The sequence below is a fragment of the Pelodiscus sinensis genome, chromosome 9, assembly GCF_049634645.1.
Source record: "Pelodiscus sinensis isolate JC-2024 chromosome 9, ASM4963464v1, whole genome shotgun sequence".
NCBI lineage: Eukaryota > Metazoa > Chordata > Testudines > Trionychidae > Pelodiscus > Pelodiscus sinensis.
The window spans coordinates 20888117-20906097 of record NC_134719.1 but is presented as its reverse complement, the minus strand read 5'-3'; the positions used below and the strand labels follow the sequence as shown (position 1 = coordinate 20906097).

At 43.6% G+C, this 17981-nt stretch overlaps 1 protein-coding gene across 7 annotated transcripts in view; it reads right to left on the bottom strand.

Annotated features, from left to right (window-relative positions):
* Window positions 1-13362, bottom strand: part of SRSF11 (serine and arginine rich splicing factor 11) — a 44028-nt gene extending 30666 nt beyond the window's left edge. The window contains exons 1-2 of one of the 7 annotated variants that reach the window (XM_006120237.4): window positions 12928-13362; window positions 3931-4064 (exon numbers count right to left, since the gene is read on the bottom strand). In XM_006120237.4, the coding sequence (XP_006120299.1) occupies window positions 3931-4064; window positions 12928-13055 (262 nt within the window). In that variant the 5' untranslated portion in view covers window positions 13056-13362. The other 6 variants (XM_025183153.2, XM_006120234.4, XM_006120235.4 and 3 more) reach the window with 6 other exon arrangements.
* Between the last annotated feature and the right edge of the window lie 4619 nt (window positions 13363-17981).

Sequence of the window (17981 nt, the reverse complement as noted above, 5' to 3'; positions counted from 1 at the left end):
AATACATTCTCGCTCAAGGTCAGAAAACACACAAATACACCCAGAAAATGTCTCCCTGATACACCACCTGAGTTTGCTGAAAGTACTTATGTTGGATAAAATATAAAGCTTGATTTCTACTAATATTTATCATTAAATTTTATGTCAGAATGAAACTTCAATGTGTGAAAATTTGTTCCTTTTTCTCTACAAATGGTTAAGTTTCTAGCGTAAAAAATAGCACAATACACACTACTTTTTTGTTAACACTGCCAAGATTTCATCACCTGTACTCGATTTTTAAGTCATGAACCAAACGTAAGCAAGCACAGTCGGTTCTCCAGGGGTGTGCTCTCAACTTTCAAAAGCTGTTTTATGAACAACGACTCGTGTCGGCTGCTTCACTATAAAGCACACAGAAAAATCAAGATACACAAGACAAAAAAAGTTTGATTTAGGGGTTAATAATATGGTACAGTTCACTATGATTTCTTTTACACCTACCATACAAATTTTGTAAAAATTAAGAGAAGGTAAGGAAATATTTTGTTGAACAAAGCGTAGGGCTTTTGCTGACTCGTCAAATGAATATGAAAGTGTCTGCAGATCTCCAAATATACGCTCTGTGTATATACAGTATATTGTGGCACATTCCTTACCTGTCCAGTAAAATGCGTATGGTTCCATTATGTGCCACGCTTACTGTACCAAGAATGCTGCTACACTCTGCCATTGCAGAAAAAGACTTCTGGCCCAAACTCTTGTAGCCAACTGAGACAAGTGTGGTTGATTTTACTGCCTATTCTCCATACAGAAGAATCTTATTAAGGGTCCTACTATGAAACAAATATGTACGTAGATAATTTTTATTCTATCCAACAGCAAAAGCCCTATACAGATGGATTAATCTGTTAATGTGCCCAAGCCCCCAAAATGAGAGTTCAATAATACATTTTTACTATATATTTGCAAATACCAGTAGTATTTCTGTAATACATATTGAGAAACTGCATCTCATCATAAAACATACAATAAGTACAGGGCACTTAAGAGAAACTGGATAAGCTGCAGAAGAAAACTGTTGGGTGGTATTTTCAGCAGGGCCTGGTATATAGTTCAGGCTGAACCAGGGAAAAGAACTGTAAAACACAACAACAAAAAAGAAAAACCACTGTTAAATAAAGGTAATGGTTCCTTCCACCTATACTGAGAAGTGCCGATAATATAAACAAATGTATAATACACAGCACTGTTATCTTGCTTGTGTCATTGAGCTGTCATCAATTTAGATACCAAAAGTTATGGAGGGAGGAGAGGGAAAAGGTAATTTATGATATAGGGCATTAATGCATCAATATATTAACATACCTATAGAGATTATGGGGTAATTCTGCATGCAAAATTATGTCTCAGATGATATAATAAGTTATATCTACACATTTCAAATTAGTGCAAATACATTTCTGGTATCTAAATTCAACTCCTCTCTGACTTATCTTGAGACACCTCATAGAAGATCTGCATCCATTAAAAAAAGTCATGCATCTGATCCTCTTTTTTTTTTAAAGTATTTAGAAATAAACAAAAACTACAATTTAAAAAAGCAATGAGGCCCCTCACCAGTTAATTTTCATGCGGCAATGTTTTTTTTTACTGCTGCTTTGTTAGAACCAAGAAATACTGCTTGAATGTGTAGAAATGAAAGAAAAAGAAACAGACAAAAGAAACAAACATTAACCAAAGAACCTAAATAACCCCCCAATCATCTTTAATATTACCAATCCTTCCAAATCTAGGAATATCACAGTGCAAATTACAATACTATGCCTTACCGTAGACTTTGTGTATAGTTCTAACACACAAAGCAACAGTCAACACCAAAATGTCAGTAAAAGCCAAAATTAGAGTGTGATTCTGATATAGGGGACTATTATCTGTGCAGTGTAATTATTAACTTGTACTTTAGTGATGGATAACATTAATACAGAATATCAAAAAGAAAACAAAATATTGGACTCCAGTTCAGCAGACTACTTAAGTATAAGCATATGGCTTGTTTTAAGCACGAGTAGTCTTGATGACTTCAAGTGTCTTCCTGTAGTGTGCTTAAATATGTTGTTGAATTGGGGTGCTAGTGATAAGTATGAAGTGAAAACTGTGCATTCAAAATCTAAAAGCAAATATTTTATTACAAAAATAAAGGACTTATATTATCTTAAAAACATGTCCAGATTCTGAATCTCCAGAACTAGACACAAGATACTGCTCTTCGTACAAGAAACTCCTAGTTCAAAATTGGCCCACTAAACTGCTAGTATTTGTTTAACTTGTATAGATCATCTTTAACACATTCTGAAATGAAACTATTGGGCATATTTCTCTAAATTCTAGGTTTATCATCAAGCAAATTGGACAAATTCATACTGACAAAAAGCATCACATTACCCATCATCAGTAATTCAAATGTTGAGTTTTAACTTCTTAAACAAGGGCCTATGAAATATTTAAATACTATTGACACAGATACTGTTATATCATGCTTTAATAATGCATAAATCAGAACAAGATGAACAAATTCCTTAAGATACACTATTTTACCCACACTAGTGTAAACAAAAGCATCTACTATGAAAGTGTTATGTAGTCTGACAAAGGACTCAATTACAGAGCATGTTACAAATTTTAAAGTAAGTAATTAAGTCTTAAGTGTTTAATTTATTTTAAAATTTTACTTTTAACAAGAACCTATGACTGTTCATCAACCCTGGAAGGCAGCTGAGAGAATTAATTAAATTGCCTTGTCAAAAATATGAACAAGATAGGCCTTATATTAAGTTTGATACTGTGATGTAACTTAATCTGCAGGGTTTTTACTCTATTTCAAAAGGATCTTAAGAAAAAAAAATGTAAGAGTAAACCAAAATCAGTATATTTGAAATGAATTATTCTAAAGCCTAGTAAAGTTTAATGAGACTTCTGTTAGAAGTGATGTCTTCTCAGCATATTGTTTTTAAAACAAGTTCGGAAAAAAACCTGCTCACTGTCTTTCAAATTACTGTAACACCCTAAAATGTAAAAAAAAAAGAAGAGAAAATGTAGTTAACAAGTGGTTACACCAGGAAAACACTTGGGGACTTGAGTGCTTGCTGGCCTTTAGTTAATGTCTAGAATCCCCTGTAGCTGCAGAGGACCCACTGTTTCAGTCATCTGGAAGGGCTTTGCATTTGCCTTCTCCACTACAAAAATCACACACACAAATAACAGAGAGAAGAGTTTATTATTCAGTGAAATTCTATTAAATACAGCAAGGCTGAACAAGAAAACTTGGAATAAAATCTAAAATCCAGTGCCCATTTGGCACCTCTTGGAAGATCTCACTTTCATCTTAAAAAGCACAATCATTCAAACCCTTGGTATACTGGAATTTACAGGAAGAGCGAACGTTTCTTCTGAGAAACTGTCAACTAAACGAAGTAGCAGGACATTGCAAAATAACTGCTAACCCACTCCTCCATTCACTCTCAAAGAGGGAGGAAAAAACTTGCACGAGACTAGAGAAAAAATACATATCCTGAATAATTCATCTTTAAGGCAACTTTTATTATGCATACGAGTTAGCATTTTTATGTCTGATTGGAAACATGTCTTAGGGACGCTGACGAATTAAGAGCATAATTTTCCAATAATTCTGCTTAAAAATAATTGCGCTCTAAATTTAAGATTTTCTTATATAAAAATATTGACAGATAAACCATCCAGCTTTTACCAGATGTCATTAAAAAAAATTAAAAATTTGCTTTAATGAAAGACATAATGACAGCATACCAAGGGTTTCAAAACATTAATATATCTTAGATATTTTACAGGTTACTAAACCTCATTCTATTAAGCTATACTGGGGTAGACTTCCATCTTATGATGACTTCATAGGTTATTAAACAATTCACAAACCTTCTGCATATGGTACGACTATCAATGCTCTGTCAACGAACACAGTGTTTGTCAGATGTTGGGCCACAACTGCTGAGTCAGGATCGTGGAACTTTACAAAACAGACCCGTGAAGAAACAGGCAAAGGAGAATCACTAAAAACAAAACAAACAATAAAACAGTATTAGATATAAAATTTAAAAAGTCACACATTCATTAAAAACACATATACACTTGCATTCTGTTTACTGCACTGAAGTCTAAAGACTAGCTAGTCACACAATATGTTTATCTTTTAGAATAAAGTTGATCATGTGTTTCTCTATGATCAATTTCTAAAAATGCAAACAAATCACAAACTTCAAATTTTAAGCCAGGAATATTATAAACATATAACTAGAATTTGTACTAACATAGGTCCTGAATGAAAGAGGTCAAACAGGAAGTAGACTCTCAGTGCCTGCATAAAAAGGCTATTTAATTTCTGTTCAATAATTAGCTCATTCAAAACTGACAGAGTTGAAAAAGCTGGACAACTTATTTTCTCTTTCCATCTACAAATAAAAACTAAATGACAGATTGAGCCATAATTTACACAATTTTGAAGGACATATTGACTAGAAGCAAATAAATTTGATTTGCTAGTGACAACACCGTTTATTTAACAAATCAATTTTAAATGCAAAACATGTTCTGACAAGTTTTATTAATGTATTCAGCACAAAAAATTTAGAATGGTGATTTTGTGAATTTTTCCGAGTACAGCATAACAAGTTATAGGTAAAATGTCAATCTAGTAAATAAGTAATGCAGCATTCACTATTTTCTAAAGCTGTCAATTAGTGGGAGTTAATGCCTGAGGGCAGAATTAATGCATTAAAAAAATTAACTTGTGTTAATTGCAGAGGTCAGCAAACCAGCATGAGCTGCTTCAGTAATGCAAACCGCCACTAGAGGGCACACGGAAAAACAAAGCAGACAGAAAGGAGGAACAAAAACTGAAGCCATGGTTCCAGCTTTTACAAAAAAAAAAAAAAAAAAAAAAAAGCACTGCTAGTAGGGATGTAAGCACCTAGTCAACTATCCAAGCGTAAGCTTATCGGATAGTCAGCTAGCCGCTTCCTCCCCCCCTTGCTTGCTGCCTCTGTCACAGTGTTTCCCAAATGGTGTTCCACGGAACCCTGGGGTTCAGCAAAGTGAAAATTAGGATTCTGCGAGTAAATTCCATTACAATAACATTTTATTATTAAAAAAAAATTTTGTACACATTAGCATTTGTTTATTATTATCCTTACTTATTTGTGGTCTACTTTTTCGGCTCCATATACAAGACTGTTATTAGGGGTTCTGCAAAAGAGTTCCGTGGCCAAATAAAATTGGGAAATACTGCTCTATCAGAAAGAGGCAGCAAGGAGGGAAGCAGGAGCCAGTTCTGGGGGGAGCCAGCTTAAAAACCGGTCTCCGTGGGGGGAAGGGAAGGAGCGGAGTAGTAAATGGTGCCAGCAGGGACTGAAGCTGGCTCCAGTTCCCACCACAGGGCTTCAGTCTCTGAAATATACAAGAACCCCATGAGGCTCTTGTACGTTTAAAAAACTGAAGCACTGCAGTGGGAACATGAGGCCAGTGGGGTCAGCTTCAGTCCCTGCTGGGCCCGTGCTCCCTATGGCCCTTCCTGCTCTGCTTCTATGAGAGGCAGCAAGGAGAAGAACAGGAGCTGGTGTTGGGGGAAGCTGGCTTAAAAGCCAGTTCCCCCACCAAGCACTATCTCCTTGGTGCCACCTACTCCTCCTACCCCTCCCCCGGTGACTATCAGAGGTGCAGGGGGAGGGGAGGCTGCTGCAAAGCAGCCCCTGTCCACAGGGGTTTTAGGGGGAAGTCTGACCTCCCCACCCCGAGGACAGAGACTGCTGCTGGACCAGCCCTTGCCCATGGACAGCCCTAGCTTCCGTGAACAGAGGCTACTCCAGCAGCAGCCTGTCTGCAGTGGACAGGGTTGTCTGCCATGAGCAGGGCTGCTGAACTCAGCATGAGCTGGGACCAACCAGTCCCAGCTCACGCTAATCACTGTGGCTCTGCATTTTAAATGTATTAAGAGCCCAGTGGCTCTTACTACAATTAAAATGCAGAGTTGCAGCACAGGTGGCTCCTGGAGCTGGTACTAGCTGGGACTGCTCAGTCTCAACTTGAGCCCGCTGCTGGAGCTACCCCCTGCTGCAGCTCTGCAGAGCGGTCCTATCAACTATACAATTAGTCTGATGACTGCATTTTAACATCCTTAGTTACTAGCCAATAAGAATCAACTTTTTTGGAAAATAAGTACAAATACAAAAGAAGATGAAAATAGATTTAAATAAAGATTTTCTGCTTGATAATGCACACTGAAATTAAAATAAATGATTCAAAGCCCACTGAGTGGGGGCCTCTGCAACTCCCAGTGCCCCCGGTAGCCATACACTCCCAGAGGGAGTTTGCCAGACCTGGGGAGGTCATCGCTCTGCTGACAGACTCCGGGCTCTCCACAGGCACGTCTGCATTCCTCCTTTGAAATATACATAGCAGAAGCTCCCCCATAGAGCTTGGGGTCAGTGGGGAACTCAGAGACAAATGCCACAGGGAGCCTGGGGTCAGCTAGGGAGTCCCCAGCTGACCCTGGGCTCCATGCAGCACTGCTGCATTGAAGTACCCTCTCTTCCCCTGCCTCTATCTGACAGAGGGGGGTGGGAAATCGACTGACTATCCAATAAGCATTTGCTTATCAGATATTCGACTAGTCCTTAACACCCTTAATCAGGAATGTGTATTTTGCAATTCCTGTGGAACCTCACTCAATTTGGCTATGTTATAACCCTTTGTAATATCTCAGTTTGCACATGCTCTGTAGGCTTCTTAGATATTCTAAGCTAAAATCTTCAAAAACACCGTCAGCATGGAACACCCTTCAGCATAAGGCTGAACAAGACTTTCCCTGCAAGTTCTCAAGTTGCTTGAGACCACGCTAAGTCTATGACTATAGTAACTAAAGGCACATTTACACTTCCGAGAAGATCAACACTCCAGAGGTCGATCTTCCGGCGTTCAATTTAGTGAGTCCAGTAAGGACTCTCCTTTCAGTCTTGAGGAGTAAGGGAAGTCGATGGGAGAATTTATCCCAACTTCCTGCTGTGGGACTGCCCCAGAAAAATATTATGCAAGGTATGCCAACTCCAGATATGAAATTCACATAGTTCAGGAGTGGGGAAGCTGCTGACCTACAGAAAAAAAAATCAATTGGAGGCCACACACAAGTGAGAAGCAAAAAAACAAAAACAAACCCTCACTGAGGTGGCCCCCAACTGAGAAGCAGAAAGACACTTCCCACAGTCTCATTGCACACCTAGGCTCAGTCTATTAGATTTTGCATGCTCTAGCCTCCACGATGGGGCATGGTGTGAGGGGAGATCCTGATCCTCAGGGGCTGCTGGATCCAGGCAAGCAGGGGCCGCATCCAGCCCCATCTCTTAGGTTCACCACCATTGACATAGCTGGAGTTGTACATGTTGTATTAATTTTCTCCACCAGTGTAGACCTGGCCTGAGATCAAGAAGTATCTCTCATCTGGGCTCTCAATGCACAGGCAACATAGAGGAAGCTGCTTGATTCAAATTAAGTGAGAACAAGAGCTGAAAAAGGGACACAGTAGACTGAGAGAAGGAGTCTAGGGTGTGAAAAGAAGGAACTGGAAAGAGAGGACTGTCTGAGCAAAGAAACTGTTGAACCAGTAAAGAGGGAAGGATGTGAGAAGGGATGGGAGACAGTAGTTATAGAGACATTGTGCAAGCTGAAAATCTGGACTGGGGCAGAGCCAAGTGGCACAAGAAGTTGGCAAGAGACAATGAGATTAAACAAAGAGCTCTGGGAAAGTGACTAGAAATTTAGGTGGGGGTAGGGATGTGAAGGACTAGTCAACTAGTCCCCGCCCCACTCCCTCCTCCCGGCTGCCTCAGACTATCAGAATGAGGCAGCAAGCAGGGGGATGGGGAAGAGGGGAATTTCAAATCAGCAGTGCCACATGGAGCCTGAGGCCAGACCCTGGGCTCCACGCATTGCTGCCACTTTGAAACGCTGCGTGCAGCCTGGCTGCATGCGGCATTTCAAAGCAGCAGCACCGCACAGAGCCCAGGATCAGTGGGGGAATTCCCAGCTGAACACGGGCCCCGTGCGGCGCTGCCACTTTGAAATGCTGCAAAGAGCCTGATTCTGGGCCTCCCGTGGTATTTCAAAGCAGCAGCGCCACACAGAGCCCGGGGTCAGCAGGGGAGTCCCCAGCTGACCCCAGGCTACATGCAGCACTTTCGACTTTGAAGCGCAGCAACAGCTCTAGGGTTGTTGCTACACTTCAAAGGCAGAGGCACCTTACTGACTAATCAAATAGTCGATACAAAATGCATCGACTATTCGATGAGTCAATTACTCGCAATTTAACATCCCTACTAGGGTGCAAGTCTAGTGGAAGCTGTGGGATGAAAATATAGATCAGATGAAGAAGGGGAAAAAAGGGTGAAATGAAGTACTTGGTACCATTATTTCTATTTTTCTATCTTTATCTTCTTTGTAACCATTTTTAAGATCTATATTTTGCTAGTACAGGCAGTCCCCGGGTTACGTACAAGATAGGGACTGTAGGTTTGTTCTTAAGTTGAATTTGTATGTAAGTAGGAACTGGTACATATTGTAGGGGAAACTATAGCCAAACATTTTTTTTAGTTTTGGATAGCATAGGGAAAGGTTAACTCCCCTCTAATGTTTGTTTTGCTGTCTGTTCCCCTGTTCAGAAGATTTCACATCTATTTCTGTCCCTGTGACAAACTCAGGACTAAAGGAGTAACTCATCAAATACCAAACAGCTCTGCACCATGCTTTGAGCTAATAGCTTTATTTCCACACACCACCCAGGGTTCTAGGAGGAGGGTCCTTTTTTGCTAACACAATGAGGCCAGCACTTTGTTTGTTTTGGTGGAGTCTTTGTTTGCCCAGGGAGCCCAGCATGTATAGGGGGAGGAGGGGCGGAGAGGCTGCTTTTGTCTGCTGTTCGGCAGCCTGTTGCTCAGGGGAGGGGGCAGCCTGTTGCTGGCAGGGGGGGAGGCGTGCAGGATGCGAGGCCGCGGGGGAGGGGGAGGGGGGAGGCAGCGGGCGTGGGGAGGCACTTTTCCTCTGCCCGGCAGCTCTGCGGGATCCCTGTCCCTGTGGCCAGCTGCTGCAGGCAGAGGCCAGTTGGAGCCGGCCGAAGAGGAGGAGGAGGTGGATTCTAGGACCCAGGTGAGCGAGCCCCGGGGACGCTGCTGCGCTCCGGGAGCCCGGCATGTATAGAGGGGAGGAGGGGCAGAGAGGCTGCTTTTGTCTGTTCGGCAGCCTGTTGCTCAGGGGAGGGGGCAGCCTGTTGCTGGCAGGGGGGTGGGGGGACAGCGGGCGTGGGGAGGCACTTTTCCTCTGCCCGGCAGCTCTGCGGGACCCCAGTCGGAGCCGGCCCGAGGAGGAGGAGGATCCTAGGACCCAGGTGAGCGAGCCCCGGGAATGCTGCTGCGCATGTGCGGGAGTTGCCTCACCCCGTTCGTATCTAGGGATCCGATGTAAGTCGGATCCACGTAAGTCGGGGACTGCCTGTAGTTAAGAAATAGAACAATAGCCATTGCAACCATATGATTTATAAGCTTCCTCGAATAAACCTGTAACTGTTTAAGTTTTAACCTGACTCCTTCAGTTGCTGTAATAGAACCAAGCACAATTTAAAAGAACTTCAGCCGGTCATAAAGGGACAGACATAGGGAGAGCTTGGGCATTTGTATCTGTGTCACTCCCAGGTGACAAGATCCGTTGGGGCACCCTTTCAGCCTTTCCTAGGCTGCCCACTGCGAAGGAACCCCTGTGTTCTAGCAGCTAAAATCTAAGGTGTAATAAGCTCTTCCTATATAACGGGGTGTCTGTTGGCCTGCTGGCCACCCTCTGCGATGGGACCCTGGTCCTAGCAGTAAAGACACGGATGTTAAACCTTTTCTCGGAAACATACACACACACACTGCCCTGACCGTCTGCTGACAGCACTGAGGCATTTGGGATGGTGGCTGGCACTGGGATGGGGCTGGATGCAGGGGACACTGGGGTCAGTGGCTGGCGCTGAGGGACTCTAGAGGTTAGGGCTGGCACTGGAGGACTTTTTATAGCATGGCAGACCCATTCACAAACTTTTGGTGAACATGTAACATTTGCATATTTGAATATTCATTATGTATACAACAAATATGCAATACACAAATATGCTAATCAATTGTTACCTGTCCACCACAAGTTTGTGAATGGGTTTGCTGTTCCGCGGTATAAAAAAGGTTGAGTACCACCCATCTCAATGTTTCAGTTCTGCTGATGCCCTATGCTGGAGTTAATGTAACAACACATTATGGAATTTCTGAGATTGCTCTTTGAAATACCTAGAAACTACACACCAAGTTAAAAGAATACCAAGGTTACAACTTTAATTCATGCAATAAGAAATTGGGAAATGTTAGTATTAAAGTTACTTGTGTAACCGTAACTTAGCTTATTTATTTTAATTACACAACCATATCCTATTTTATCCTCAAAAGCCCTGCCTCATTCAGTGCATAGTATGGCTCTGTTCTGGTGATTAATCAGGGGTTGGAGAGAAAAGTTGGGTGTTACCAGTACTTCTATTCCTACAAACCCATCTCTCAGTCACTCTATAAAGCTGGAGTACTACAGAGAAGAGTATCCTTCATTAAAGAAGTGCTTACTTTGTGGTCTTAATGAATATTCTTTCAAAGTCTATCTGTGTGTAATGTGTAACTTAAAATCCATTTCTGGTGTGTACTCTAACAAAAATCCACCTTAAAATGGACAAAGTACCATTGAGACAGAGTGCCAAACTAAAGAGATTATACGCGTCTCCTACTGTAGTCAAGTGCAAATATATGATTTTGAAATTTTGCATTTCTTTAGTAAGAATGCATGCACCCTACCAATACTGCTCTATCCTGGGCAGATTTTTTTTTTACCTCTGATAGAGACATGATGATTCTGTTTCTCATACTTATCACAACCAATTATATAGGCTTTGACAAAGTATTCTTGTATTGAATGTGGGTGCCTGTGTTAATAAGTGGGGACGAATTAAGAACAACATAGGGGTATACAAAAAACAAGAGAGTTGTTGAACTCTCTAGCAGAAAAAGGTGAAGCTTCAGGAGTTATTTCTAGAAGCAGCTACTACCAAAAGCTATATGCATACAAGCCGTAGAAGCACTTCACTGGTATTTTAGAGACCTAGGTTAAATATATTCAATACCCAGTTCAACCAGACTTTGGGAAAGTCACTCAATCCACTCCATGCCTTAACTTCCCATCTGTAGAGGGGTGGTAACATCCACTTCATACAGATGTCGAAACATAATACAAATTAATGATTGTGAAATGCTCAAAACAATGAAGAAAACTATGTTAACAACCTAAACAGATTTCTCTTGCTAAAGACACTAGCTCCTTGTTATTTGGTGAAAATGACACTTTTCTGGCACTTTAAATAGGATTTTCCATATACAAATGAAAACATTCATGTTTTACTGTATTCCAATAATAAAAACCTATCAACTTGAATCTCTGTGCATCCACTAGTTTTCCTCTACACTACAAATTCTTATTCAAAATTGCATTGAAATGGGGTTCAGATTGCCAGTGTTCATTTGAGGATGCCAAAACCACACACACACACTAAAAAATCCTGTGTTAGAATATATACACATCTATCTAGGATACCTGGAGGATTTGTGGGGGGGAGAGAGAGATGTGGCACAAAGGAAAGTCGCTTTTGCAGTTAATTTTCTTCCCCCCCTCCCCCCCGAACAGCAACTATTTGAAAGTAGGTGAAAAAATGGGTATATTAGAAACCATCTGAGGGAGAGTAATGAGCAGGCACAGTCAAAATCTTTTTATATGAAAATAAAGGCAATCCTGCTTCACAAATAAAAAAAAGGAACAGAAACAGATGGCATGCTGTTTTCAGTTCTTGTATCACAATAAATTAAAAAACTGTAATTATTTAAAAGCTCTCTGAGCATGGATTACAATTTGTGAGTTCAGCAGATCTGATGTGCGTTAAAATAATCATTATGTATATGCATATTTTTGTTAAATATTTGTAAAAACTTATACCTTGTCATAAGCTCTATTTTTCTGTCTAGACATTTCTAAATAGTTGAAACCCTTTAAAAAAAAAACTGCAATCCATTGGAAGCAGATTGGGTGGGGGCATCATTCTCAGTAATGCAAAGCACTGTTTGCTGGTTTTAATTTTTACGAGACTTTAACCCAATAACTGGTTTAAGATTTACTGCCCACCTTGCACTTTCTGTGTGTTAGGGAGAGAAAAAAAATCAATTTGTGAAAAGGGGAAAACAAAAGCTATTTTTGTAGTAACTGCTCGTTAATGGAAACTATCCAACAGGTGAGCGGTGACTCCGTAAGAGAGCAATCCCACCACACGTAGCTCAACACCTGGAGGCTCCGGGGCAGTCGGCGATGCAAGAGGACGTGCATTTAGCCGGGATAACTGCCCATAGGCTCAGGGCCCTCCCTCACACATGCTTTGAAAATTGCTCCGGGAACGAGTGCCCGGCCGTGAGGTAACCCGGCACGTTGCGGGCCGAGGAGGAGCCATGTGAGACAGGCGGGATACGACACTTCCCCCCTCCCCCACACCGCTAACTCTCCCTTTCGGAGGTCTACACTAGCGAGGTGCTGAGGCAGGCTCTGGGGGTTATCACAGCTCCGCGGGGAAGCCCGATCCCGCCGCACCGCCGGCCGAGGCCTGAAGATGGCGAGCTAGGCCCCAGGGCCTGACACTCTCAGCGTGCCTCGGCAGACGGCAGCGAAGCGCGGGGCGGGATGGGAAAGAGGCGGGACGTTGAGTGGGGGAGGGGACGCGAGTATGGCGCGGGGGAGGAAGGGGCCCGCTCCCGCTGGCGGACTCACTCGGGAGGAAAAAGGCGCAGCTCCTCGATCTTGCCCAGGAAGCCGAAGAGTGTCCGCATCTGCTCGGAGCTGGCGCTAGGAGAGACATTGGTGACCTGGATCACGTCGGTGCCGCTGCTTGAAGACATCGCGCTGCCTCCCACTCCAGTGCTACAAACACATCAGGGAAGGGGAAGAGCGCGTTAGGAACCGGGTAGCGTTTTGCTGTGTCCCCTGCCGCTACCCGTCCGGGCACAACCACGGGCCTCGCGCACAAAACAACCGTTGTGGAGTAATAACTGCCACCAGCTGCCCGCTCCAGCAGCCTGCCCGGGCCGTAACTAGTATCCCACAATCCTTTACTGCTCTTCTCTACGCAAGCGCGATCCGCGTACTTCGATGATCTTGCGCAGACGCACAACTCGCCTCGCCCACAGACGCCCCATTTGCGCATGTCCACTGCCTGTACCTCTCCCAAGGACTTGCAGCTATTGCACATGCAGTCAACCATGTCGTGCAGCTCTCGCGCATGCGACATGTTCGCGCCATGGCTATGGAAATACCCGCGCATGTGCAGTATGGGCTGCTGCACTGGGGACTTAGCAGGAGAGGCGTCTGGGCCTGAGGGCCGTTATCCCTGTTTCCTCCTCCGGGCTCGTGACTGAATCCTCGCGGGGCGGAGAAAATTCAGGCAGAGGGGCCAGTCTGGGGCTTGCCTGCGGCTAGAGCGCTCTGAGCTGACGCCTGCCTGAGCGCCCCCTTCTAGGGGCCTAGAGCTGCAGGGCGCTTCCTCTGAATCGCCAGGGCCTGAATCTGCCAGGCGCAGAGCCGCCCCTTTCTCCAGATGGCTCTGAGGGCACCCAGGGAGCTCAGCAGCTGGCAAAGCCTGTTCCTAAGGCCAGGTCTAGGGAAGTAAGAGAGTAGTCGAGAGAACTACTCCCTCCTCTCCCGTCCCCTTGCTGCCCTCTATATCAGAGGCAGCAGGGGGACAGGAGCCGGCTGGTTTCCCCCCCCCCAGCATTGTCTCCATGGTGCTGCCCCCACGCGGAAAGGCAGCAGCCTCTGTTTGTGGCGGCTCAGGTTGGGTACAGGCAGGGACTACTGGACCCAGCAAAAGTTGAGACTGAGCAAACCTGGCTCAGTTCTAGCTTGTGCCAGTTGCAGTCCTAACCTCACTGTGGCTTTGCAATTTAAATGTTGTATGAGCTGGGCTACCTGCACGCCTGGCTCCTACTACATTTAAACTGCAGAGCTGCAGTGGGGATAGCTCCTGGACCAGTGCGAGCTGGTACAGAGTGCCTTCTCTTATCAACTAATCATGTAGCCGTTTGTATCAACTAAATGATTAGTCAGATACCTGCCTCTTAACATCTTTAGTCAATACTAGACTTGAAGGTCAGCTTAAGATACTCAACTCTAGCTGTTTAAATAATGTAGCTGGAGTCCATACTTCTTAAGCTGAGCTTGGCACTATCTTCACAGTGGGAGGTTGACAGGAACAAATGCTCCCATCGGCTTCTCTTACTCCTTGCGACTGAGGAGTACTGGTGCTGACTGAGGGCACGCTCAGCATTCAGTTTAGCAGGTCTTCACTAGACTCACTAAATTGAATGCCAGAAGATGATCTCGGGTGCGACAGTACCTGAATAACAATTTCCCATTAATTTTTCAGTTCCAGAGTAATTCCTTTCTAACATGTATGTTGAAAACAAAATAAATCTGCAACCTGATTTTGCTGTAAGTGAAGTTAATGTAACAAATAAGATTTGCCAACCCCCCCCCCCCCCCCCATATCCATTAACATCAAGGGGTTATGTTAGTAAATGCACTAGAAGCATCCAGACAGAGAAGCAGCTTCTTCAGTATAGGTTGGACCTCCCTGGTTCTGTTCCCTTGGGACCTGATCAGTTGCAAAGTAGTTGGTTGGACTAGGGGAGGTCAATCCTGGCCATCGGCCCCAGCTGCTGGCCATGTTTCCTAACCCCTTGTTGCTGGCCCCAGAGCGCTCAACAGGAGTAAGTATTACCTAGATCCTTGACAGATGTTGGCTACGTCTACATTGGCCCCTTCTCCGGAAGAGGCATGTTAATTTCAAACTTCAGTATAGGAAAATCCGCGGGGGATTTAAATAAACATGGCCGCCGCTTTTTTCCGGCTTGGGGAAAAGCTGGAAAAAAGCGTCTAGACTGGCCCGATCCTCCGGAATAAAGCCCTATTCCGGAGGATCTTATTCCTACTTTCAGGAATATTTATTTAATATGTTTATTTAAATCCCGCAGGGGATATTTAAATCCCCTGCGGATTTCCCTATTCTGAAGTTTGAAATTAACATGCCTCTTCCGGAGAAGGGGCCAATTTAGACGTAGCCGTTCTGTCTAAACTGCGCTTAAAAATCGCAAATGATGAAGATTCTACAACCTTCCTAGGGAATTTATTCCAGTGTTTAACCATCCTGACAAGAAGTTTTTCCTGCTGTCCAACCTAAACCACCCTTGCTGCAATTTTAGTCCATTGCTTCTTGTGCTGTATGCATAGTTTCAGGAATATTTTTTTCTTCCTTCTGTAACGTTCTTTTATGTATTTGAAAACTATTATGTTCCCCCTCAGTCTTCTCCAGACGAAACAAACACAGTTTTTTCCCCCATCTTCCCTAATGGGTTATGTTTTTTAGACCTTTAATCTTTTTTTGTTACTCTTTTCAGGAGTTTCTGAAATTTGTCCATATTTTCTTGAAATGTGGTGCCCGGAACTGGACACAATACTTCAGTCAGGCCTAATCAACATGGGGTAGAATTAAGAATTCTGGTATCTTCCTTACAATACTCCTCTCTAATACATCCCAGAATGCTGCTGGGTTTTTTTTGGGGGGGGGGGGGTTGCATTTTTTAGCTTGTAACGAAATGGGCTCATCGAGCCTATGAAATCTTATGCCCAAATAAATCAGAGAGACAGTTTTATGAATGGCCAGTTTTCAGAGTCATGCATGTTGCTCTCAATGAGGTACCCTTGCATTCCATGTGCTAGCCTGTAACACTCCCTTCCCATCCTTCAATACAAGCAGGGCTCGTCTACATTGGCCCCTTTTCCGGAAGGGGCATGTTAATTTCAGCCATCGTAGTAGGGAAATGCGCGGGGGATTTAAATATCCCCCGCGGCATTTAAATAAAAATGTCCGCCGCTTTTTTCCGGCTTTTAGAAAAGCCTGAAAAGAGCGTCTACACTGGCCCCGATCCTCCGGAAAAAGCGCCCTTTTCTGGAGGATCTTATTCCTACTTCAAACTTTGACAATTTGAGAGACTCGTGTGGCTGCCCTTGACTCTCCTCCCTCTACATTCTAGGCACTCTGATAGAGGATGCTATGGAACTCTGGGAGGAGGGAACATAGATCTGCAAGGCCGTAAGGGGTGCCTGTACAGGAAGGAGTCCTGGAGTGACACCATGCAGTCCATCACATTTGCCATGGATGACAGCACTCCCTCCTAGTGCTTCACTTCCCGTTTCCTGAACGCTCTCCTTGCCTGATGCTTTGTGTGCAGTTCCTCCAGCAAGCATATTCCTCCACTTGCTTATGTGCTCCTTGTCCAAGTTGTCAGATTGCATTTGCTTCCTTGAACATCTCTTCCCTAGTCTGTTTGCACCTGCACATTTGTGCCAAGCAGGCAGCTGGCAGGTCTGGGGAAATGCGCAGCTGTTAATATTGGTTCCTTTATATGTTACAAAGGAACTATTAACTCAGTTGGGATATTTAAACTGTTTGGGCATGGGTTTGCCATTTTGTTTGTGTTTAAAACAACAGGTGAACCTCCATTTTGGACAGACTTCTTCCTTGACCAGGGAACAGAATGGGAAGATATCACTAGGCAATGATAGTCCATAAATACTGGGCACTCAGGGTGCTTTGGATGCTCTTTTTCTTTTCCCTGTGACTTCACTGAGAGGTTGTGGTGAGTGCTGCCTCCCTGAGTCACAGGCCTTATAAGCAAAGTGCAGGACAATGTAGCACTTTCAAGACTAACAAGATGGTTTATTAGATGATGAGCTTTCGTGGGCCAGACCCTCTTCCTCAGATCAAATAGTGGAAGAAAATAGTCACAACCATATATACCAAAGAATACAATTAAAAAAATGAACACATATGAAAAGGACAAATCACATTTCAGAACAGGAGGGGGATGCGGAGGAGGAGGGGGAGGAAGGAAGGTAAGTGTCTGTGAATTGATGATATTAGAGGTGGGGAGAGTGGGATGTCTGTGAGCTAATGGTATTAGAGGTGATAATTGGGGAAGCTATCTTGGTAATGGGTAAGATAGTTTGAGCATTTGTTCATTCCTTCTCGGAGAGTGTCGAATTTTAACATGAATGACAGTTCAGAGGATTCCCTTTCAAGTGCAGATGTAAAAGGTCTTTGTAGCAGAATGCAGGTGGTTAAGTCATTGAGAGAGTGTCCTTTCTGGTTAAAATGGCAAGAAACTGTTTTTTCTATATCCTTTGGTATATATGGTTGTGACTATTTTCTTCCACTATTTGATCTGAGGAAGTGGGTCTGGCCCATGAAAGCTCATCATCTAATAAACCATCTTGTTAGTCTTTAAAGTGCTACATTGTCCTGCATTTTGCTTCAGCTACCCCAGACTAACACGGTTACATTTCTATCACAGACCTTATAAGGTTTTAGTCAGTGGCATGGAGTGACAACTTGTTAGCCTAGTTGGGTAACAGCTGATAGTGTGTCTATTCATTGGGAAACAGACCTGCAGTCATGGATCACTTCAGTTAGGGTATGTCTACCCTGCAGAGTTTTTCTGGGAAAAACTACACTTACGTCCACACTGCAATTGTGTTTTTTTCGCAGAAAGTCGAAAGAACGCAGTGGTTTTTCAGACAGCAGTAAACCTTTTTCTGTGAGGAAGAAACCTTTTTCCGAAAGAGCTCTTTCGGGAAAAAGCGTGTATGGACAGGCAAGAGGGGTTTTTTTTCCCCCCCAAAGAAGAGGCCTCCAGGAAAAAGCACAGGTGCCCTAGTGGCCTCTCCGTCCATAGTAATCACAACTTGAATGCGAGATAGCGTCCACAATG